Raw genomic sequence first — 25,442 nt, forward strand, 5'->3', positions numbered from 1 at the left:
CAAATGAAATACTGTGAGAGCCGGATATACTTATTTATCGTTGATCTTTGTGTACCAAAGGGATTTCAACAACCGTTACAGCCAGCTAACTGCTCCAAAAAGGAGAACAACCGAACTTCTCAGCGAACGAAACGCGTAACCGATACGTCTACTTAATTATCACGCGTTATTAAGCAATTACTCGATAGGATTCGGCGAAAACCCGCGAGCGGAATAATTCTCGTTCACGACTCCACGGTTACGTGTACACACCGCGCACGATCCTCGTCGGGGCTGCGGGTTTCACCGAAAGAGGTGAACGTTTTGTTTACCGACGTTCCATCTCGATGGATTCATCGTCGAGCGGCGGTGTCAGCAGAAACGGCGTTGCAAATAATGCGAGGGAAGCGGGAACGGCGCGGCGCGGCGGCGCGGCGGGGCTCCCGCGTTCCGTTCATGAAAACGCGTGCCAATGTTTCGCGTTTTTTAAGCCGAGAAGCCAGCCAAATGGCCGTGATAAAGGAGAGAGCGCATAAATCGCGAATCTTACCGACGCTAGCTGCGTCTTTGTCCGCTTAATTCGAATGGTATTGACACTAGGGCTGCTTGCTGCGTCGAAATTACGCATTCCTAACGTCTACTTCTGTAATTATTCAACATATACGGCTGTTTTCCCGTGGAATTCTTAAATTAATTGATACAGTAACAGGGATCTTAATAAATTCACTTTTATAGTTACTACTGAAACAAAAACTAATTCGACTGTTCAGTAGTTTCACTGTGAGATAAAATTTGAGAAATCGGAATTGAAAAGCGACTCCAATACGAAAACTTACTTATTCGTTACATCTGTTCATTTGCTATTTAATAAAAATCAGAGATTTCTATCAAATTTATATGTTTGTAGACAAATTAGAAGAAACTGGAGCTCAAGAAAATTGTATGTCAATCTATGAAATAAAAGTAAGATAAAATTGTAGTAGCTCGAGCTGAAGCTGATTCCTTTAAGATAAGTTGACCGTCAGTTTCATTTAAAAAAGGTAAAAGTGACATATGAAAATTAATCTTTGTTCACTGCACCGAACCTGTTGCGTCAACAAATTATTGCAGAACCGGAGTCGATGGGATATTTCAATGGTTAAACGTATCTAGAATAACGACAGCGTCGAATCCAAAGAAATTTGAGACTGCAGTGCTGCACGTGCGACAAATATTTGTTGCTCGGCGTGTAACCGTAAGGTTAACGAGAGAGGCAGTGGAAAGAGACAGAGAGAAGGAGTTTGTTGGTGCATAAAAGAATGAAGGGGATTTCATACCCAATGCTCGTGTCTGCCTCTCAAATGAACTGCTGACCGGGCACATTGCGCGTTACACCTAGAATCGCGCGAAATGCGGTCCGCCGGTAACCAGAACTCGGATTCCATGGTATTTCCTCGCAGGCAACATTTTTCCACTTTAATTCTCTCCTTCGGGTAATCGATTTTTCCTCTTCGTTCTCGTGTTCTTAGAATAATCAGAAGAGTTACTTCCATCAATTTGCCTCCGTGCAATGTGCAAACTCGATTATGTTTATACCTGTTTTTAATATCGTCAGAGAAACTGACGAATAAATAATAAATCTTCATAACGTGCCATTCTTCGAAGAACTCAGGAGATAATTTTCGTAAAGAGGGAACAGTAATTTTGTATGTCTAAATATGAAACAATAATTTATTGCGTAAAAGTGATGTCTTTTATATTAAAACGTAAATTAAAATGTAGATTAAATTCGATCGACTGAATTGTAGATGAAACTAAAATTAACGTGTTCTGTGCTTTTCGCAAATTATCTTGGAATGATGGTAGGTACGACGACCAGTTTCAATTAATTGTTAGAAACGAATAACACGGACATTCGGAAGGAAGGAAGGGTTCGTTGACACGGTGAAAGAAAGAGACTGTGCTGCGTGTATCCGAAACCGCCGGTGTCGGCATTTATTTATAATAAGAAGTATAATAATTATTTTATGTACACATGAGACAATGTAACGGGAATTAAAACATTCTTAAGTCGAGCCGGAAGAACGAGCTCGGCCGTCGCGAACGATCGAACGCGTAATCCGACACGAGAAAACAATAATATATGCTTCATATGTCGTTCGATATGACAGTGGCGTAATTTTTGCAATTAGCTAGACGCTCCCGCGGGAAGGCTAAAGAAAAAAAAAGCAGGTAACTTCAGTCCCGAAAAAATGAATTCCTCTTTTCTTTTCAGGTGTTCTAACGATAACATTCACTAATACAGGCGATCGCACCGACAGTAATCGAGAATCTCTCGCGCAAAATTTACGCCGCTGCTCAACGCAAAACAAAAAGACACAAACGCAGACCACCTCGTTTGTATACACACCCCTAGGAAACGGAAGAAAGAGGACTGAAACTCAGCCGACAATTTATACAACTACCGTATACAGATCATTTTGTGCCATAAGTACTAAAACGATATCACCGTTCGTATCGCATCGGTACGAAAATGTACCGACCACGTACTGTTTGCTTTTTTTATTAAATGCTAGTCACCCGCTGGGGCACGCGTCGCTCACGAGAGAAATCGCGATCGTCCTATTATCGTTGCACTGTGAATGATTTTTATTTATAATGTCATGCATTCGGTTGTGCGAGTTATAACGGAGCAACATCTTTAGAGTCTCGTTTACGTGATCCATAGAATCTTCGATGAATGAAGCGAACTTCTAATTAAGATTCATCAGTGATAATGATTCGTAAAAAGTATAATTTTACATGATAGTTTTCCACTATCTATTCACGAATTAACAACCTATAGAAAAAAAGAAAACTTTTAAAAATATTCAATCCGTGATAGAATATTTCTTGACAGTTCTTCGTGGAAAATATCTATCCACCGATTAGATTATTAACACGTTGACCGCCACGAGAATTTTCAGCGGTTTATATAATATTAGTTACTCCTTCATAACAAAGGCAAATGGTGTTAGGATTAATTATTAATAAGTTGGTATCATAATTTTTAAGTTACACTGTTACTTCTGTTTCGAAATATTTTCATTTGACATTTCCTTCTTATTTGTTTTTAAGCAATTTGGAAGCTCCAGTCATGGGTGACCACCGTAGCGGTGAACGTGTTAAATGAAAGTAGCAAGCGAGGGATTTTAATTCTATAAAGAGTAGAATCTTCTTGAGTTTGTTTGTAGAACGCGCGACGCGTGCCCAAGCGAACACCAAGCTGAATGCATGCTCCGAGAACCATAGGGTCTCGCGTTCCTCGTCATTTCTGAATAAAACAGAGACACTCGCACCGTTCGTGCACACACGATCGAACGTCCTAAGTATCGGACGCAGATCCCATTAATTCCTCGAATTAGTATCCTGACTCGCGACCCGAGTCGTGTGGCTGTAATTTCGCTCCGCGAAATAACCAGACGATAGAAAAAACGAAACGTAGACCAGGCGCAAACTGGTGTCTTCAAGTTCCGCGACGATCCGGTCGCTATTAATTACTCGATGCAACGAAAAATAATGTAACAAACAAAAATAACTGTTTAACAGGTTGACCGCATAATCGGTACTCATCAAATTTTTCATGCAATCCAAGCAACCTTCTTAAGGAAACAAAAACTGAAAAGTCAATGTTTTTCATGGAGATTAAGCATCTTGCGTCTCATGGGTTCAATAAAATTTTATTTCTTTCGTATATCCTCGAGGAAACTAATTTTCAAATCTCTACAAAAAGTTGTGTTACCTACATATGGATGATGTGGCGATCAACGTGTTACCTTGAAGAGAGATGCAAGAATCGTTAACAAATAACTTAGTGTTTCTTCATTTTCAAAGGAGAAATGAGGCAATCGTTGTCGAGAGAATCATTTGTAGCGAAGAATTTGTAATTTGAATCACTTTAGGATGTTTTATATTAATATCGAACTTTGGGGCGTGTGTTCGTTTAGTAGATTTCATCTATATTAAATATCGACACACTAAAATGAAACGTTTCAGAGGAATTTTAAGTAATTCTTAAATTTTATTTTATGAAGTCGTCAAAGGAAGAACGGTATCTATTTAAAAATTCTTTATGATTCATGGATGGATCGTCTCAATGGATTAAAATGCGGATAAAAATGTACATACAATCGAAATAATACGAAATGGCGGATTTTATAGAGACGACTGAATGTTCACGCGACTCGAAGTTGCCAGAGTGTGCTTAATCTTACTGTTAAGAAATGACATCACCACGCGATTGATAATCGCGGTTCACGTTGTCGATCACAAGATATAACTCATAAAACAATTAGCTAACGAAGGATTAACACAACTATTCGCTCGAAAATATTCCGTAGAAAATCGGTTGATCGTTTCTATGAACGCGGAACGAGTCCGAAGTTGCGCTTAACTATGTAAAAATGAACGCTAAACTAAACCGATACAAAAGGGTGTTCGAGACGGATAGCGATTTATAAAATAGAACTCTGAGATTCTTATGTACAAAAACTAGTTCTTAGGCGGTAAGCACCTTTAAAATGGGTAGAAAGTAATATTAAATACAGAGCGATCCAAAAGAAGGGTGATCGAACGTATAATAATAAACGAAACACGTTCCGTTCGTTAACTTAATTGATACTACATAGCATATCTACACGAAAGTGACGACGAACGTCGTTCAATGAAATCCCATTTTCTTTAGACTTGACAGACTTGCCTATCCGTCAGAACAATAATTTAATGAATTCTTATTGAAATTCGCGTCTATCAGAAACTAAACTAAAAGTATAACTAAAAATACATTTGTATTACTACGTGTCTCACTATGTCTCTTTCAAGCTCCATCGATAAACCTATTTACGTCAACATTTAACCCGTGCCTAGAAACGCGACGGGTTGTTAAAATGTAAAATATGACTCTTCGACCATTTCCGTGGATCGCCCTGTACACGTTAAAAAGTAACGAAAACAACCAGGCAACAACGAAGGCCATCCGAAGTGCGAGCCGATCGATTCGCCGCGGCGAATGAAAAATTACACTTTGGCTAGAAATTAAACAATAAATGGGAGGAACTCCTCGAAACGCCGCGCCGCGTCCGTTCGACGCGAGCTTCTCGCCCCTGTTCCCTTGTTCGTCTCTCTTTCTCTCTCTCTTTCTCTCTACTTGTCTTTCTTTTTTCCTTTCGTTTTTCACGCTACGGCTACGGTATTCCATACACTCACTCACTCGCGCACATACACATACACGCACACACTCTCTTTCTATCTTTCTCACCTTTTTTTCATAGATTTTCATCTCATTCCTCCACGATTTGTTGATACAGTGTATCTGGCAAAAGACGTCTCCAGTCTACCACGAGCAATATATTCATATACCTACGCGAATAGAACTAATTACCTTTAATCTAATGATACCTTAGTTGCGCTGCGGGCTCCATACACGATTTACAATGTCGGTTTAACAGTCAAGGCCCTCGACGTGGCTCAACGAAGCTACGCGAAGGAAACGGTACGGTCGAACCGAGGCGCTATGTACACGCAGACGAGCTCGGAGGTGTGCTTTGGACTTGGGTCTCGATTGAAAAACTGCTTCTCGAAGGGATCTGGTATTGCCCAGGTATTTTCGACCCACGGCCGAACGTACGACACTGTGAACAAATTTTTTAAAAGGAAAATAATGAATCGTTACGAGATTTCTCGGGTACAATGACCGGGGATTGGAAAGGTTCTGAAAGTAACTGTTTGAAAACGTTGTACCTGTATCGATTCCGATTGAAACAATTATATAGAGCCGAAATAAAGGGGCAATTGCCGTGAAGATTATCGATTTTTCGGTCACCATTCTTCGGAAGCGATATTATATCGGTTTTCTATTACAATTCCGTATTTTAGAACTGAAAAATAACGGTTATAGAATCAATACGGAACCGAAATCGACACTGATATGGCCAACACGTTATTATCGTAACAGTTACAACTCTATTTTGGTTCTCTATAATTGTTTCAAGACCCGAAACCGATATCATAACTGTTTTCAACCTCTGACAGTAAACGGGACAGTATTCCACGGATTGGCACAATCCATAGGCGACGGTTATAAACATTAATCCGAGGATAATACAATTTCTATTATACTAGTTGATTTTAGTTGTTACTAATTGATACTGGTTGATTTCAGTTTTCCAAGAATGTCCGAACAGGAAGGAAATAAGTGAGAAGTATCTAGAGAAAGGTGATTCAGTGATAAGATGGAACGTTCAATTTGAAATTATTGATTGCCGCAATAAATTATAGTACTATTGTTTCATTTATATATGTTACAGTTTCTAATTACTGATAAGAGAGTTGATTTTAGCTTAGCTTGAAAGAGAATGGCAATTGGGTGAGTTAACGAACTCCTTTGTTGAATTTTTATGAAGGTATCATTAAGAAATGGAAAATAATGGTTTCTTGCGGTAGCTAGAAGATTTTTCGTTAAATTTTTATGAGGATAATAATAACAACTGGAAAGTAATGATCTCTTGAGGCATGGTTTGGTAAAATGCTGGCCAACGTTTGGGGAAAACCGTCAGCACGAAAGGAGTGAGGCTTACAGAAGAGTGAAAGTGAAAGGATTTTCAGCGCGTCGGAGGGTTTACACGGGATTACAAGTTCATCCGATGGAAAATCTAAACGACGACTTTAATCCACCCCGTGCGGTCATGTTGAATTATTTTCGACGGGTACGCGCGAAGCAGGTTTCGAGCTACGGATAAAATCTAGACGATGCACGCTGTCCATCCTCGCTCGATGACTAAATTTCTCTTATGTCACTATTGTAACACTTGCTATTTTGCAACCGAATATCCTTTAATATTCAAACACTCACCGTGAACAGCTATGTCTATAAACCATATGCAAAGCGTTCACATAAATGAATATACGTATCAAAGTAGAGAAAAATACCATTACTGAAGGGCATCCAAATATATTACGATTTTAACTACCAGACCTAATACCGGCATTAAATCCCTATTTATAATTTACTCACAACCCGACACAGCACAAATAAAACCAAGCACAATTCCAATTAAATAAAAGAGAACTTAAAATCTCAATAAAAATGGGTTAAACTGTTGAATTAAGAAAATTACATGGATCACTCACGGTCGAGAAATCGGTGAACCCGCGACGGATGTCTCTTCAGGACCAGCAAGCGCCTCCTCGGCGCTGTCGATGTCACAGATAGACCTCGGGACTAGCGGGTGCTGGTTGGTGTGGTTGTTGCTGTTGTTGCGATTGTTGTTGTTGCTGCTGCTGTTGTTGCTGCTGTTGTTGCTGTTGCTGCTGCTGCTGCTGATTTTGCGCCTGGTGCTGTTGGGGTTGTTGCTGCTGCGACGGCTGTTGCTGATGATGGTTATGACTGTGGTGATGGCTCTGCCGGGATCTCAGGATCTCGTATCGCTGCTTGTAGAGATCGCGCTCCTGCTGGACCCGCGTCAGCTCAATCTTCATCCGCTGCAGATCGTTTTGTAAGTTGCGGTTCGTGGACTCGAGGTCGTGGCGTTGCTGCAGCCGCTTACTCCGACAGTTCTGTGCGTAGCCGCGGTTCTTCAGGGTCCGACGCTTCTGCTTCAAGCGCACAACCTTCACAGAACACGAGAATCCATTTTTACGGGTGAATCGACGCTTTAATGGCTACTTGTTCCGTACTGTTCATCATTTTTTTGAGAGAGAATTTTGAAGTTTGAGAAGCACGAAGATAAGGATGTGAAGAAGAAATGTTAAAGTGCTTGTTGCTACCAGTGCCAAAGGTAATTTTGTGTGTACAGATTGTCAGTAAATGCTTGACAGATTGGGAAGATAATAGAAGTAAGAAAGTGACGTAGGATACCTTTTTCTTAATTGAGTGACACTTTGTACGTGAAAGCTGGATGAACAGCGGAATCATCGCTATTTTGTGACGATCTACGAGATAGAGGGACATGCAAAGAAATTTCAAAAACAAATGTAAGATGTTTGAAGAAGTTGGTACTGGATCCTGGCAAGATTAGACTTATGCGATGATATCACTGTGGAACACGATTTTTGTTTTGTAATAGCCACTAGATAGTCCTTGTAGAGTTCCTTGCCCTATACATGAATCCGAAAACCAAACTGCTGGGTTACGTCCAGTTTTCGAAAAAAAATGGGTTTTTGTGAAAACAAGTGTCAGGGTAAGGAACTCTATAAGAAGCACCCACTGATAATTGCAAGACACAAAAAGAGTTCAAATTTGTTCCACAGTGTATCGAGTGAGAAGAATGCTTCTTGATGTAACGGTTCTTCTAAAGCTATTACAATAATTCGCGTTCGCGTAAAATGAAACTTCAATTCCTTGCGAGGACGTCTACGTACAACTGATATTTTTCCAGAAAATCAATCTTAAGATTCCTCTCCAGGATTGTCCGACTAATACTCGCGATTTCTACTTCCTAAATATTCAACCATCGTACATAAACTTTCTCCATAGATCAAAACAACCCATTTTGGGTCTCTTCTTTCGCAATTGTGGGGAAAGCACAGACGATTTTCTCAGAAATTATTCAAGATCTTGATTCAATAGATACAAACTAGAATATAAGGAAATTGAAAACTCACTAAATGTATTTTTACAAGTTTCATAAGAAAATGCAGAACAATCAATTTTACTGGCCGGTTTCTAGTGTTAATCTCCAGTTTATTCTATTCTATCGCGGAAGACACGTAATGTACTGCTACAAGCCAATTTCATTGAAACTCAACGAACCCTACAGACCAGTCGATCGCTCGGTCTTATCTTTAAACAATTTTTCCAGTGGTCCATCAATTGTGTTGTGTAGAAGATTAAAAGGGGACTCAGCGCGATCATCAAGAAGCAATCGACAAAATCCTCCCCGCGGTCCGATCTTGCCGGTCACCGGCGGACTAGTCAACGGAAAAGAACAAGGCATTACCTCTACGGTAGGTGGCGTTAAAAAGACAAGAGACCTGACTCACCTCTTCCCGCGGGCAACCATGGAGGCGTTTGTTCAGTTCGCGAACGGATAGGGACATGAGCAGCTCGTCGTTCATGAGTTCTTCCTGGGGGTTGCTGTTGCTACCGCAATTCGCGTAGAGGGCGTTGCCCGGCCTGTGCGGCGGACTAGGTCCACCGGCACCGCAAGAACTCACTGAACAAACGCTCATCGGTCTCCCCTGTTGTTGCATCTGTATCCCCTGCATGCTGTCGTCCATAACGGACATTCCACATTTGCCCGCGGGAACCATCCCGCCGCCTGCACCCGCGCCCCCGTAGCACTCTATGTGACTCGACACCGCGATGTATCCACCTGCGACAATAACATTTGTCGTCTTTGAATCACACGTTTACACCAATCGAACGAATACTCGTTTCGTCACCCCCATTCCGACTGTAGTGGAGAGAAAAATGAAATATGCGGTTTTTACTGTAACTGACGTTTATTAGAACTCTTGGCTGGATAAACATAGAGAGGACTCTACTCCTGATCTCGTCGCATTGTCTTATATGACAACAGGCGCGGCCTTTGACCGTGTGTCTTAGATTATAAGAGATTGGCGGTTTCCCGCCTAAATCTCCACCGCCCTATGAGACACCTAACCCTAGAACGTTCTTGATTCCAAGACGTTCCACAAACTTCGATCACATGGGAAAATTAGAATTTAAAAAGCATGAGCGGTTTAACGCGTTTGCTGCCAGCGCTTATTTCAGTGACGGTCTCCTCAATTATAATATTTTCTTCAGTCCAATAAATCTTCTAAAGAGAATATTAGAAAAATAAAATTGAAACTAGTTATTGAGTTCCGAAATGTAATGTCGTAGTTTATAATTCCTAACAACAATATCCATAGGATTAATTTCATTTCCATTATGTAAAATGTAGGACTACGGCCGTCACAAATATGTGACGCTGGTAGCGGACGTGTTAAAAGAAAGTACATCGATTGTTTTCAGGTATTGTTTATCTATTACATGATGGCTAGGAATGCGGGTTTAAGACGCGATACACACTATTGGTCAAGGCTTGATCTGCTTTCGGTCCGCTCTCGGTTCGATCGAATATTCTTCAGTTTTTTATAAGATATGTGTTCATATTATGAATCCTGGTCCAATTTCGGTTCGATCCTGCTCTATCTTTGTTCATCGGTAATAATAGAGAAGGGAAGACTTTGAGCGAAATGTGAGCAAAGCGACAGTGTGTATCGAACCTAACTGGTCAGCTTCTTAATTTGGTATTCGTTAATACAGATACACGTAACTAGTCAAAACTATCGGTAGAACACATGGCGAGAGACCTTCGCCTTTTGTCGTTTCGCCAGCCATCGAGTGGTAGACGGACAATAACAGAGAAACGTAGTCTTTCTGTCCCACGGAAGGAAGGATAAGAGAACTCTACGTCTCTATTCTTCCAAAAGAATTGTAACGACATTTCCCCGCAAACCGCTCGCGTGCACTTGGCCTAAGGTTAAATGCAGACAAGCAGTTTGCGAGAAAATGTCGCAGCGGAGGTTATATTCAACTGAGAGTTCTTTGCAAGCGTTCCGTTCTGTTATAGTAACATTCCTTTTCGATTGCGAATAGATGCACGAATAATTTTAATGATATGGCATAATCAAATATAAAATAAAGTAATTTTCGATTACTACCATTGTTCCTAATTGTTTACTGTTGATTTGTGAAGGAGGACAGTGAAACTTGACTCGTGTGACACCCAACGTAGCTTTAAGCTTAACACGATCTTAGCATTTTATCTACCGGAAACTTATTAACAGACGTTGCGTAACGTTGTATAAACAAGATTTATTGGTTCACGTCTACTAAGAAATCCTTAACTTTTAATCTCTAGTTTCAAAAGACCATTAACACTTCGACCACCTGAACTTATATGAAACAACTTCCTCTATAAACCGTAAAATGAATTCCTCCCGTATGCAAGAAGGTTAAGATAACAATCGCTGTGAAAAACCTTAACTCGTCAGATTCTGTTTCGTTAGGAAAATCGCTTCATCAGTAGACTACGGATGTCTATGCGTTTATAGAAAACCCGCAAGTGTAAAGTTGCCCAGGATACGCGCGACAAGAAAACACATCCAACATCCAAAGTATGATTTTTATAATATTCCCCAGGAAACACCATTCCTCATTGCAATTCTATTTCGCCAATTACATTCTTAAAAATTTGTGTAAAGGTCCGCGGTCCAATTACGAGAAACTTGCGGTCGAGGTCTCAAATAACCGCAGGTAAGTGATTAGGATCCCGGTCACGCCACTCACCGGTGTGTCTAGGGTGTCGCTGCAGGTATTGCAGGTCCGGGAAATGATGATGCGCAGGTGTCGAGGCCCAAGCCTCGTGATGGGGTTCCGGTGTTTGGTCCTGCGGACAATGAGGCCTAAGGTCGAGCGGTTCCTGTCTGAGGGATTGCGTCAACCAGCCCATGCTTCCGGATCCCGGTTGCATCTCGTCCTGCACCAGCGAGCCCGGCTGCTGCAGGTGCAGGAAGAGGCCTCTCTCACGTGAGTCCTGCTCGCCGCGGTGCAACTGCAATGGCGGCGGCGAAGCAGAGACCGGAGGCGTGTCCGGTGGTGTACCAGGATGCGATAGGGTCGTCAGGTGAGAGGACGCACCGGGCGGCGCCTTCACCAGGACACCGTGCTGCACCTGAATGTGCGGTTGTCCGTAAAGCGGATGAGGCTGCTCCAGTTCGTGCGCCGGCGGCGTCAACGGCGCCAGAGCTAAACCTTGCGCCTGGGCCTGATGAAGCTGCACTACGCTACCGTTCACCATTGGAGAGCTGATTAGTACCTGTAGATAAACCGAACGATTGATTCGTTAGAAGCTTACGTGACCATTTTGCAATCTTTTTCTAGTAGAATTATTTAGGTATACAATTTAGATTCATTGATGTCTAGAATGCTTTTTTCTTTGGATTTTTCGGGGAAACGGTTGGGTGAGTGTAGGTTGCTTGATATGTTTTAAGGGTGTGGATGAATTAGATCTACTCCTTAGCTAGTAGATAATTTGTATGTGTTGAGAGATAAATGTGTTTTGCAGGCAGCAGGCAAAAACTGATGACAATAGTCATGTGAAGACATTTATTACTTTGAGAATTAAGGTCGCTGTAGTTTGACGATTATAGAGTACTCCTTTAGATCTTTCGTAGAATGTTCAAGGTTTTCTAATTTTTGGAAACACTTCATTTATTTGAAACATAACGAACCTAATAGATCTATAACGCATGGAAATGTGCGTGGCTCGCGAAGGAAACTTCTACTTAATATTCAATTAGTCACGCCATTTGATAGTTTTCATTCATAAGAGTGCAGTCGCAAGCAATGATCCGTAAAATACGTGGCTTCGTGCGCGATGACGTTATTTATAAGCAAATGAAACTTTTAAAATGTATATTTCGTGCGAAATGAAGACCTCCGCCAACGTGTCAACCGTTACCCACCGTTTAATGCATTTATTATTTGTCCGCCGACGTGTATACGCACTCGGCCAACTGGTGCAGTGCTTTTTTCATGCAAATACACTGCATTATAATTTCACGCTTGTACAATGAAAACGGCGCACGTGACTCCATTTACACGCGCGATATCAACGTTGGCGGAAATTTGATGTACGTAGCAGATAATCACGCACGTGAATAAAGTCGTCATCCCTGTATTCGCTGGCTACGTACGAGGTGCCAACTTATGAATGGCTTTGCAAAACTTGTGGAAACAAAATGTTGAAAAATACGTCACTGTGTTGGAGATTTTTATACTAGATGCTACTATAAGAAATAAGCATTCTAATAACTTGTAATGGATAAGTATAGGAAGGGAATTTACTTGTATAGTAATAGTACATTTGTGCGGTCACTATTATTTTGCATTTTTATGGAAATACTATCATGATATGTCGCTTAGCTTTTGTGAATTGCAATTTTTTTATTCTAAGTTGCATATGACATAATGTAATATAGTGTCACTGTAGAGGCAATATTTATTATCATTCAATAATATTCATCTTCCAAATAATCTTGATCAATGATTATCAATAAATAAATGTTATCGGACTACGCAAGTAAGAATACTTTGTTATAACTTTGCTAATACAGAAAAATAACCAAATTTTTTGTGAACCATATTCCAAAGACTTTTCGCAATATCAGTTTTTCATCGTGGAACTCAAACGAGAAGAAATAACCTTCATGGTATTCATGCATGAAGATTCGTTATAAATTTCGAAGAAGTATCCTTTGCAGTGTACCAAAATATAAAATGAACCAAAACACTTCAAACATAAGGTTTAAAGAAATGTTTTACATTAACGATCCTTAATAAAAGTAGCATGTTCCTATTAAATACTACGACCCTACACCAACTTTTCCTTTCTCGAATTACATTCAAAGCAACTTCCAATCAAGACCGAGTCAAGAATACCGCCTTCACCAGTGAAAAGTTACCAAGCATCAGATTATATATCTACGCGAATCCGACAACCGATTCTTCCATGCACAAAACACAAAGCGAATTATCCACTCTCCAAAAACCAAACGAACGGAAAGCGAATGACCAGTAATCAATTAGCTAACGTTACGCTCACCATTTCGCGCACCGCAGAAACCAGAATTTCTATTCGATACCCGTTTCGCAGGAGAATTAAAGAACGAAGGAAAGAAAGGGAGAAAATGGAAGGAACGAACGATCGGCGAGAAGAATCAAGACCACTAACCTCGCGTTTAACGTCGGCGGGATCGAGATGATCGAGAACGAACTCCTGTACGTATTCCCTAGCGAGATGGTCCTCGGCTTCCATCTTAACCTCGTCGACCTCTACCTCCACCTCCTGCGCCTCCACCTCCTCTACCGTATCGGTTGCGGCCGCATACGGGTGCGTCTTCTGGCTGCCTCCGCCACCTCCACCGCCTCCTCCACCGCCACCGCCACCGTTGTCCTCGCCACCTCCTCGACAACTCGTCACCGTTTGTTGCGTCGTGACCACCTTTCCGCTCGGCTCCGCCTAACGACCCGATATGCCACCACTCGCGATCTATTCCCCCGGCGAACGTGACACCGATTTAGGCACGCCACGTGAGCCGAACAGATCGATGCTCACCCGGCTCACTCGATCTTTGCCCGTACCTTCTTCTATTATCCTCAACGATACTCCGAGAAAATCACCAATTACGAAACCACCCGTTTAAAAAGTCACCCCTTTACAACAGACAGCCAAACGTCGGCTAAACCTTCAACTCAAGAATCGAACAGCCGAAGATGGATTCTCTTCTTTCCTTCGATTTCTCACAACTTTTACTAGACTGACAACTGTTCCAGCTTGTGTTCGAGGACTTATAGTCAATCACTGTCAAACTAGGATACAATAAATCGCACCATGGTTCTCCAGTGGAAAGACGTGTCTTCGATAGATCTAGATCACTGTTAGAAGCGTTCCCGTGTGTCCTGTGGGATGTGTCGCCGATCCACTGTCTACACTGTCACCCTTATATCACTTCTTACCCCGGGGTTCCCGCCAAAAATGATCCCGAATCCGACGGGACCTTGTTCAGCCTAAAAGGATCCTTCCTTCGGGGGTATCTTCTAAGAGGTGGTCGCCAAGGCTGAAGGGTCGCGAACACGGCAGGCAGAAAATGATAGCGGATACTGAGAAACTCGCTGGTCGCGGTCCGTTGCGCGCACGCGATCGCCTCGCTACGTGGAAGAACGGAGCAGAGACAACGGGCGAAAGGGAAAAAGAAGACTCGCGGGCTTGGCAGCGCCGAATACGTCGTCCGAGTGGTGACTGGTTCGCCGATTGCGGGGGAGAGAGTACGCCTTTGCGCGCAGGACACAGTGACGTAGCGGTAGGCGTGGCCGGCGTTACTCGACCCCCCGTCGAACGCCACGATTGGCTCGCCGGTGAAGGAGTCGCCATTTGCACGCTCCTCTGTCGCCCCCACCATCGCGCACCACCTTGCCGCTCCCGGAACGGATTCCGTTCCTCCACGGAGGCACCATTAATTTCTAAAGTGATTATTATAATTTTTCAGCGGGCCGCGATGCTCCTGTCCGCCAACTCCCACCCCCTCGCTCCAAACCATCCCCGTTTTCCGAGCGTCCGGAGCCCCTCCCACGATCCTTCTCCGAGTCTCTCTTTCTTCGGGATTTCAATTTAGCCTGTGGTGGCCGGTATATAGGGGTGACCCGTTATCGCGCGACCGCGATCTCGAATCGGTGGCTGGATGTAACCTGTGAGATCCTCCGAGGGCCGAGACCGGCTCACAGTAGTCGGGGTACCAACGATACACCTAGAGGAATGCGAGAATTTAGGAAACCGAGAAATGTAGTCCTTTTGAGTTTAATATTTTGTTTGATGTACTTTGTGATGTATTTCTAGGGGGGTTTAAGGTGTCTTGTTGGATACGTTTAAAGTTTGGAACATTGTTTAGTGACAATAATGTTAGAATAATTTTATTTTTAACCTGTTAACTGTGTAATTTAGTTTGAAAATTTCTCGTTTCGCGTACAATAAAAACAAAAAATGACGCGTGCACTCGTTAAAGGCAGAAGGAATGCACCTAGAGTATATTTTAATGAAAAATCAAGGAAAAACAAAGAAGAATTACATGTTTATCTGAAAAAAACAATTCATCGTTGAAAGAATTAATATCGTTTCAAGTTTTAAGATGACGTGTATACTCGTCAAACGCAGTTAACTGGTTAAGTGTTATCAGACTTTCTATTTTGTGCAATTTTTGTAGCGATTGCAAATAAAATTTATAGGAACAAACTTTCTTCTAATTTATGCGAAGACTTCTAGCAAGTTATTCATATTGGTATTCTTGATTTGTTTCGTATGAAATCTAATTTCTAATAGGATAATAAAGTTAATAAAATAGGTTAAATAGATAATAAACTTGTATAACGCGGATATAATAGAATTCGATTGCCGATGCAAATACTTCCGTTCGATACGCGATCGAAACTACATCGATTGCACGCATTCCGTTGTTCAAGTAAAGACAGGGCATTGGCAGCGTGTGCACGGCGAAGGCAAGCGATGGCGCGAATCACCAACTCGCATCTAAATAGGTTTCCGCAAATGTCTACGAATCTACCCCTGCTTAGCAGTCTATATTCTGTACCCATTTCTCGGGTGGCACGACTTTAAAATGCTTCATGAATATCAAATTTTCGTTCTCTCGCGCGAGAGAGTCTTCCCGCCGCACCCTCTCTCCTTCCTGTCTGTCTCCCCCTTCCAGCCCTTTTTTTGCCCTTTCTTCCCCGCCCCCACCCGTTCGCATCCCTTGGAAACGAAATTTCTTGCGCGTGCAAACGATGTACTTTATTCGAAGTTTTAATAACCGCGCTCCTCCATCGTTGTTCAATTAAAAAAAATTCATAACGCGAAAGACGGATACACCTCCATTCTGTGGTAATTAATTATTGAGTAGTCGAAGCAACGTTGCTTGTACGATCAAATTGACAGCAACTTTTGGATGTGTCCTTGGCATTAACGATACAAATTCATTTATTTATAAAGACGTATAATAAGAATGTACAAACATGATTATACTGAATATCATAATGCCTTTCATTTTCTAATGTTGATTCAAACATTAAATTATGCAATACTTGAGAATAACGGACATTTAATTACATAAATCACACTTAAAAAATGTAGATCCTCTTAAGGATCTGTAGTCAACATAACAACTCTACGTACATAATCCTACAGAATGATTTTAAATAAGTGATGCATTAAATGGCAATTATTGGATCGAACAGTAAATGTTGCAACCACATCGCGTCACGTATTTCATAACTCTTGATTTAATTACTGTCACATGATTCGCCACTAGACAGCTGGATTTTTCTTTATACGACGCGCGTGTGACTTATCAATCTACTGTAAAAGAAGGAAAAAAGTCATACGCGCGTATCGATTCAGCGACGCGTCGCGTGGCGATGCAAAGGAAAAGATGTGATTCTGTTTCCGGAATTCGAAGGAGGAAACGAAGAAAGCTTTAAGGTCTATCCGTGCTTTAATCCGGTGGGCCAAGGTGACAGGACAGACAAAATTTTGTTGGTCTAGACCGGCGAGTGTCGCAAAGACCTGAAATAGAACGGTGAGCGACGACGATAGGATTGGCCATTTTGTTGAGCGAGGAATTCGTCGACGCTGCACTTCGACATCCTCCGGCTGCCGTTTTCTTTTTCGTTCCCTCTTCGTCATTCGGCCTGCACTCGATACCGCTCTCAGTTTCTCGGCATAACGAAGCCGAAAAATTTTCCACTGTCCGTCGGTCACGCGACCGACGTGGCAACCGTTCGAATCGCTTAAATCGATTTTCACGGTAACGATAAAAATTCGATCGAGCCTCCTTATCCTTCTTTATATACAACAAACGAAGCCATAACCACGAGTGACATAGCTTATGCTATTATAATAATTAGTATCATTACAATAATAAGAATTGCGATTTCATTCGCAAACATTTAAGAAAATATAACACTATGCAACGTTACCAAACATATGTTTCTACAAAATTTCAAAATTTCATAGAATTGGATTTATCCTTTGAAAACGACATGCTTCCTCGCCATAGCTCGAACACCCCAAGAAGCCCAGCCAATGCTCCACATTATTTTGTCTCGATCGACAACGTTTACAGTGCACGCGTGTTCCCGCGCGATGCGCGTTGAACTCTCAACAATAACGTGCACACGGAGAACGCAACAAGTGTGCATCATCAACATCTATTTATAACGAACTTGACATTGTAGACGCTCGGTTAAACATCATGATTACGTAACGAGTCGCTGATCGAGCGACAAATGTATCAAAAAGAAGGAAAAAGAGTGAAGAAAAAGAAGGGGAATCAGCACAGACGAAACCGATTTTCCTGTACTCGTAATCCTGTCCGGTTGTTATCATACTTTTACACCGCGGGTTAGGTCAAGCGGTTGATGTATGGAACCCGGTGAAACGTCTGGCCCGTCCGGCGCACAACGAACTTTACCGCGAGATTTACGGCGAGCAATTGCATTCGAAAACCAAACAGGGAAGTTCCAGTTTCCTTTTCGTCTCCCTCCCTTTGCCCCTTCTTCCCTTCCACGTCTTCGTCTCCGTCCGGGAAGGAATGGTCTCAGTCCCCCCGATCTCAACTCCAACGCCAATCTCGGTCATTTATCCATCTCCGGTGGACTTCAGTCGTTCATCGAACGACTCGAAATTACCGATATATCCAGAACTTTGCGCCGTTATCCTTCCTCCCCGGCCGCCGCGGCGCGGGGGAACCGACCGTTTCCTCCTCGAACGAGGAAGAAAGAGCGCCGGGGAGAGTAAATAAAATCGTCGACACGAGGCATTGATCGGCGAATCAAAGACAGGCGAATAAGATCGTAACCCTGTCCGCCGACTAATTCGATAACCCTGCCTCCTATCGAGGAAAGTTCGACGGAGCGTGCACCGCCTGGTATCTGCTTCACGATTATAAATTTTTCTGCCGGTACCAGCTCGCTCGTCAACCGGTTCCCCTCGTCACGTGAATGATCATCGCGTTCCAAACGGTCGCGCGAGGAATTTTCGAGTGAAAACGGCCATAGATTCCCCGGTTGATTGCGCCCCGGTTCAATTACGGAGAACCTTTTTACCTGATGCCGGCCGGTCGTATCGTGTACGATGTACAAAATTGACCGGCCGGTCTTTGCCAAGATAGCGTGGCACTACTATCGGGGTCGGGGAATTTTAATACCGAGCACGAGTTCTCTCAGCGTCATTGCCATAACATTCATTTCACATTCTAGAGAATTCTTAGATAATAAAGTTACGAACAGCGGACTGTTTCAGGATAAATACTCGGGCAATACTTGACCGAATATACGTGCTACTCGTGTCTATAGGTTTCGTCGGGTACGTCGTAGTCGAGTGCACACATTGCAATGGAATGAGATTCTGACGTACCTTCGATAGTTTAAAAATGCAGTGGAATGGAAAGGACACTTAGGTGAAGATTGAATAGTTTCTATTGTATATAAATATTTGTGAGTATTTTCTCAACGATTTACCAATTCTTTACAAATCTCCTCGAAAATCACGTTTCCTGCATCCTCATTTTAATTAATACACTCGACATTGATAGACAAACATTGTAAAATGGGAGAATTGGAAGACTAACTTTGAATACATTTTTAACGTCGTTCGTTCTCACGAACTTGCTAAGTTCTAATACCGAAACTTTCTTTCTAAAAATTGATTTTACTAATCGTCAGCAATCTAATCATCACGAGTGATTACAGACAATTCATAGTTATCCCACAGACACTAGATCAAGTCCCCCGTGAACAGGGTGTAGAATGGAAATCGAGTTGACGGTAGCCATGGACGACTCGCGAGGCGTTAATCTATCCCGATGCAAATTAAAAGTCATCAGCCGGGGCTCGACGGTCCTAAGGAGGTTAAGTTTATGAACGCGCTTCAGGATGAGACTAAGACCACGAGAGGAGCAAGAGTAAAGGTGGCTGGCACCGGTGGGGCGCGGCGGAGGAACGAGGGAGAGTGCTGAGCCAGCATAGCCGGCTTGCCAGCCTGCACATCGATACCAACCAGTCAGCCAGCAAGCCAACCTACCAATGAACCCACCTACAGTCGATAGAAACGTTTTTCCTACGGGAAAGCGTTACATACGGGATAATTTCGGGAAATTGAAAATATTCTGACAAGCTTGTTCCTTGATTTCTCTTGAAGGATTCGACGCGGGACGAAGGATTAATGAGCATTCGATTTTTCGATTTGCAACGTGCAATGAAGTCCCTTGGTGATGATCTTGTGCGGAAAAAATGTAAATATTATTCAGGTCGATTGAAGGGAAATGATATTTAATAATAGAATCACGACAGCTTATTCATTTTATAATTATGGACATCGTATTTACTTATTATTATCAGTATTATGGTACCGGTTTCTAATACAATATGGATAATTTCGGTATCTTCTTGATAGAAAATTAAACTACATTTTTCATCTCGAACGCGGCGGAAGAACTCCGGGCGAAGACAGTAGTTTCTGGTGCGACTGATCTTACAGTGAAAACGGCACACATGGGTCAGACGTGACTCGTAAGATAGGACTAGCACGCGTTTATACTTTCATGAATTTCTATTCTCACTGCCACGAAGAATATAATCTTTTGCGAACTTTAATAATTCTATTACATGTACAATATTATACAATAAATATCATTGTCTGCACAAATGATTACACTTTAATAAATGAATAAATTAAAATCAGTGTAGCTTTGTAAAATTTTCAATTAACTGTAGTACCACTAGTAGGAAAAAATTATTTCAATTTAATAACATAAATAGTTTAATATGTTACTGTTTGCGATGATTAAAATAACGTTACACCGGAAGTCCGCAAAACGAAGCGTCCAGCGAGCAGACAACGAAATCCGAATCGTTCGTAAACCACTACACAGAAGAGCCCCGTTCTTCTATATTAATATCAATCCCCGAAGGATCCGCGGATCCACTCGTAGCGTATTCCCAGCGTCCCGACACAAACTGATCCGCGGTGATCGGCCGGGTTTCTTGTGGTATTCGAGAAGCGGGACGCTATCCCCTGTTTCATTCATGACAGAGACAAGAGGGAGCGAAGAGGTCGAATAAAAACACGTGCACGCAATATAACAAACACAGACATTTATTCAAAGATCATATTATAAATTCTTATATAGAAAATTACTTCACAAAATCTCCTGAAAGGATAACACCAAAAATATCCAAACCACCAATACAACCAAAACAAGAGATCGAACGGACAAAAACATAAGTGACACAATCGTAGCTCAAAAGTAGATAAAATCAAACGACATGAGAAAATAGAACAACAAATTCATAAAGACACACTCAACTCCTCGCGAGGAACCTTTCGTTCCTGGCTCAAAGCAAATTAAAGTAACAGATCACCGTTTAATCTATCCTTGAAACTTCAATTCTCTCTTACAATTCTATAATATAATTTTGACGGGGAAAAAACGAATAATGGGAAGGAAGAGAAAGAGGGTGAACGAGGTACAAGGAGCATAAAGGAGAGATAAGAGAATAGAGACGGAAACAGTTGAAAATGTGTGGAGAAAGAATTGAAAGCGGCGAGAGAGATCGAGGGTTAGCAGACGACAAGGAAAGTCGCTCGGTGAAATGGAGAGAGAAAGAGAGAGAAAGGGCGATGGTGAAAAATCGTCAATGGAAAGGGACGAAGAACGTTCAGCAGGATAATCCTTGGAGTCATTTGTCTGCCGGCTGTTGAGACGCTCATTTGTTCGCGGCGCGATGACAGATGACAATGAAGTAGAGATCGTGCCACGGTCATAGAGCATGGGATGCCGTAGGTGGGGAACGGGCTGTCGAGGGGGATGGAAAAGGCAGCGGGCAACGATTCCCGACCCCCCTCCGCGTCAGGGAGCAGATCTGTTTGCCGTTCGTGCCTCAATTATTCTCGGATCATCGTTGTGTATCGGGCCGAGGAACAATCGAATCGCGGTATTTGTGTCGCCGTGATTAAAAACATAATGTTCCGTCCCAACGGCTCGCGGAGCCGGTGACGCGGCTGCGGGGGTGGTTTCCACTTCTCGCGGTCCTACCGATTTATTTCGTAGCCTCCTTCGACGTTCCCGCTTCTGGGAGCAGATCGAGCAATTTGAGGAAGCTCGTTTTAGTCAGTGATAGATTACAGTAGTGTAGGTGAGTTTATGCTTTTGAAAAGAAAATTACAATTGCGGCAGTTATACGGACTACCTTTGCTTTTAAGAAATGAAATGTTATTAATAATAGTAACGGCAATGATAATAATAGAATATTAATAATGTGTTATAATAAATAAATATTAACGGTATGTAATTACATTCTTTTGATTTTACGTAATTACATACTTTTGATTGTAAATTAGAAAGATACTAATTTCGATGTCTTGCTGGTTTTTGCCTTTCGAATGAAATATTTCTTTGATACGTTCATCAATGTTCAAAATTGAATTTGAGAAGATATTGGTTCTAATATAAATCGAATCTTTTGATATTTAGTCAGATTTATCTTAAAATGTTCGTCCCACGATCATGACTTTCGATGATTAAACATTTACGGAAGGTAAATGGATTTTATATTTTATTACCCTGTTTTTGTGTTGCGTTTTGTTGGTAATTAATTGTGATAAATGTCGAGATTAATGCTGATAGGAATAAGTACGATAAATATTTTTGATAGTAGTGTTTCCAACGATTAAAGCTCGGTTCATTGAACGCAAGAGACGTGCTGGATTTATCGGGGGAAACGGTTCGATCAAGTTAAACCGAGACGCAACATATACGGGACGCGAAGGGGATGAAACCGGACGTTGGTGCATTTAGCGACTTCCGGGCCGCGTCGGAAGTTCCGTCATATTTGTCACCAAGCTGTTATTAATGGCAAGTTTTTATTGTTTTAGTGAAGCCCGGGAGGGGTGGAAAACGAACGGAGAAGAGTCGAGAAGAACCATCGTTCCTTGTCCCAGGCTATTAAATTTAATAGCCAATATCTCCCCTGTGGCTAGCACATTTTATGTCTTTTATCTCTTCGTGATTCTTTCGAGATAAGCAAACATCGATCCGTTTGATTATAACAACCCTTTCCTGCTAATTTGAAGACCGCACGTCTATGTAACGGATCGCTAGCTCTAAAACGAGAGATCCAAGAATGAAATAACTTCTAAGGTACAGTGCGTTACTCACGTGAGCCAAGTCGGCTTACGGCTCAAAAGTGAAAAGCACAAGGGGACTCGGTCGCACGCTCCACCTCAGATCGCAGCTTGTCCAGTAACAAAGATGTATTGGAATTAATTCCGCCATTACTATTAGACCGAGCGTCGCGAGTGGACGTCTCCCCTTGCTCCTCTTCACTTTTGAGCCACAGGCCGGCTTGTCTCACGTGAGTAACGTACAGTAAACATTTGTCACTCAACAGTTTTATTCATGCCACACGATAACGTTCCAATGTAAAGAAACAAATTGTTGTGTGGGTAATTATTTGAAGACATTTGAAATTCTAGTAGGCGCCGATTATCTAAGCATTTATAAATGTTAATTAACACGAGCGCGACGTTAGTCCTTGAAGACCGATAATATTAAATTTAAGGAACAATATCTTATTAATTATACGATGTTAACAAATTTATTCATGCCTTTTGTAATTAATATCATTGAAGCGTTGTAGATAAAATAGATTTGTTCTGTTATGTCTGTTGCTTACGTACAAACACAATTTTTTAATTTATGCACCGCTTAAATGGAAAGCAGAGCAAAATGAGTTCCTTACAGAACCTTAAACATTAAAAATAAGTTTCTCGACTTGGTAGACAATTGTTTGCAGATTTACGATTAAAATCGAATTTCTTCGAGAAATCAGTGTATCTATATGAAATCTTCATACTTACGTCCTGGGGAATTGGAACTCGTCGATCTTCCCGATGAAAATCCCTAGAAAGATGTTTCCAAGAAAATTTATATTTACTGGTGATCACTAATGTAAAAATAGACGTGCCCCTGATATCTATCTAGATACGAAATGGCGTCATTCTACACGCGTCCCGTGCGTGCCGGCCGCTCGGCTTCGATGTGTCGCGTCGTTGTATGTACAACTCACGGCAATCCGAGCGGCGGAAGGGTTGTAATGGCATCCCTTCAGGAGACACCGGTATACCAGCCGAGTCACGAAGAAATCACTCGAGGCTGGGTACACGATCCTAGAAACCGGTCGGCATTCCCGGTAGCGACTTGTTAACACTTTATCATCCGTTCACGCATTACTAAATACGTGTTTTTGTTTATTACGGTTAATGACTATTGATCTAATGAACTTGTATTTATGCATGTATACAACACAAAAACATATTTCCGTAATTTACGACACATAAAGTAAATTATTTTTAATGCGACAACCATCGCATTGCGTTTAAATCGATTTACTTTCAGCGTACCGAAACAGAAATCATTTTCACTAAATGGTATTCAGCGTGTTTCATATCCCGGAATTACCGGGTGCTGAAGTGTTAATAAACCGCGCATGGCCCCTGTCACTTCGCGCGATGTCAACGGGGGTCTACTGATCGCCGTGCTTCCCGTTGCATCGCAATCTTCACCGATATCGTCCCCGCAAATACGTCGGCCTTCGACCATTCCGTCCATCGGCTGCATAACTTCGCCGTTATTTTTCCCCAAGATAAAGGATGACGCGATAATGACAGTCGGCGATGATGAACTTCGCTGATAAGACGAATATCGCGGCGAAGTATGAAGTGTCGGGAGATTATGTGTGCGACCGTTTTCAGTTATGCGGAATGTTTATTTGGTTGAACAGCTTGGAATATACGGGGTGGTCGAGAAATTAGTCCTTGCTCGGCCAATTGTCGCACGCGAAGTCCGCGACGCGGGATGAAATTGAAAAGTAATCACGTTTTGGCATTTATTGATCGTCGGAGGGTAAGTAGGAATTTCCAGCGAACGTATATTCATTTATGTGTTAATTCATTGATCTATCATCGAACCAGATGCCCAAAGTTACGAAATTTTAACCCTTTGCACTGTAGAGGCGAGTCTCAACTTATTCGATATAACAAAAATGTAAAATCGTATCTATAATATTAAGCTTTGCATAATGCATCTATATATGAAATATTAAATTAATATTTCTCATTAATTAGTTTCAAAGGATGTTGTCTTATCGAAAAATATTGAATATTTCTAGTCAAAAACTTTGAAGTGCAAAGGGCTGAGAAAATGTTTGTGTTGATTGGTATTTAAGGAGAATTCCAAATAGCACTGATAATAGTAATTCTGCGTGCGATTACGTATGAAATAGAAAAAAAACCAGTAAGAAACTGAGAACCCGGCGATGGTGTCGGAAGTACATCAAATTATGCGTCGTAGATTTTGACATAAAAGACGGACGAACCGAGCCGCGTCACGTAACGCGAATCCGCGGCATGATCCGCGAGGTGGATCCGCGAGGAGAAGGAAGAGAAGGCGAAAGAACTTTGGTGTCGGGTCGCATCTGGCATCTGCAATCAACACTCGGTTGGTTCCAGTGACGTCACGTCCGGCCATCTGCCGAATAAGCAGAAACCGCGTAACCGGACTCTATCTACGGCAAACGATTTCGAAAAAGAAGAAGAGCTGCCGACGCGCAGCACGTGTCCCGCGAAAAGGATATGGAGGTGTGGCGAGATTCCGTGATTCCGTCTCGAATCACTGTCTGCCCAATCGAATCCCTGTAATTTTATGATAGAAAAATGTCGACTGAACCATAATTGCCATTAGCGTGATTCCGGGCGAGATTGTCTGATCTCGTTTAAATTGACAAATATGTACGTTTTCAGTTGTTCTTAGCGATATACTGGATCTTTAACAAAGAGCTGTTTAACTTT

General features: G+C 42.0%; 1 protein-coding gene across 2 annotated transcripts; it reads right to left on the reverse strand.

The window, feature by feature from the left end:
* Positions 1 to 1,903: 1,903 nt before the first annotated feature.
* Positions 1,904 to 15,080, reverse strand: tj (Maf family bZIP transcription factor traffic jam). Of its 2 annotated transcripts, none has more exons than XM_031982894.2 (5): positions 13,719 to 15,080; positions 11,273 to 11,801; positions 8,977 to 9,308; positions 7,126 to 7,605; positions 1,904 to 5,627 (listed from the first exon to the last, which is right to left on the reverse strand). In XM_031982894.2, the coding sequence occupies exons 1-4, from the start codon at positions 13,800 to 13,802 to the stop codon at positions 7,198 to 7,200; spliced, it is 1,353 nt and encodes a 450-aa protein (XP_031838754.1). In that variant the 5' UTR covers positions 13,803 to 15,080; the 3' UTR covers positions 1,904 to 5,627; positions 7,126 to 7,197. The 2 variants fall into 2 exon arrangements, with proteins under 2 accessions (XP_031838754.1, XP_031838753.1); XM_031982893.2 differs by having other exon boundaries at positions 8,968 to 9,308.
* Between the last annotated feature and the right edge of the window lie 10,362 nt (positions 15,081 to 25,442).

Source organism: Nomia melanderi, chromosome 10, assembly GCF_051020985.1.
Source record: "Nomia melanderi isolate GNS246 chromosome 10, iyNomMela1, whole genome shotgun sequence".
Lineage (NCBI taxonomy): Eukaryota > Metazoa > Arthropoda > Insecta > Hymenoptera > Halictidae > Nomia > Nomia melanderi.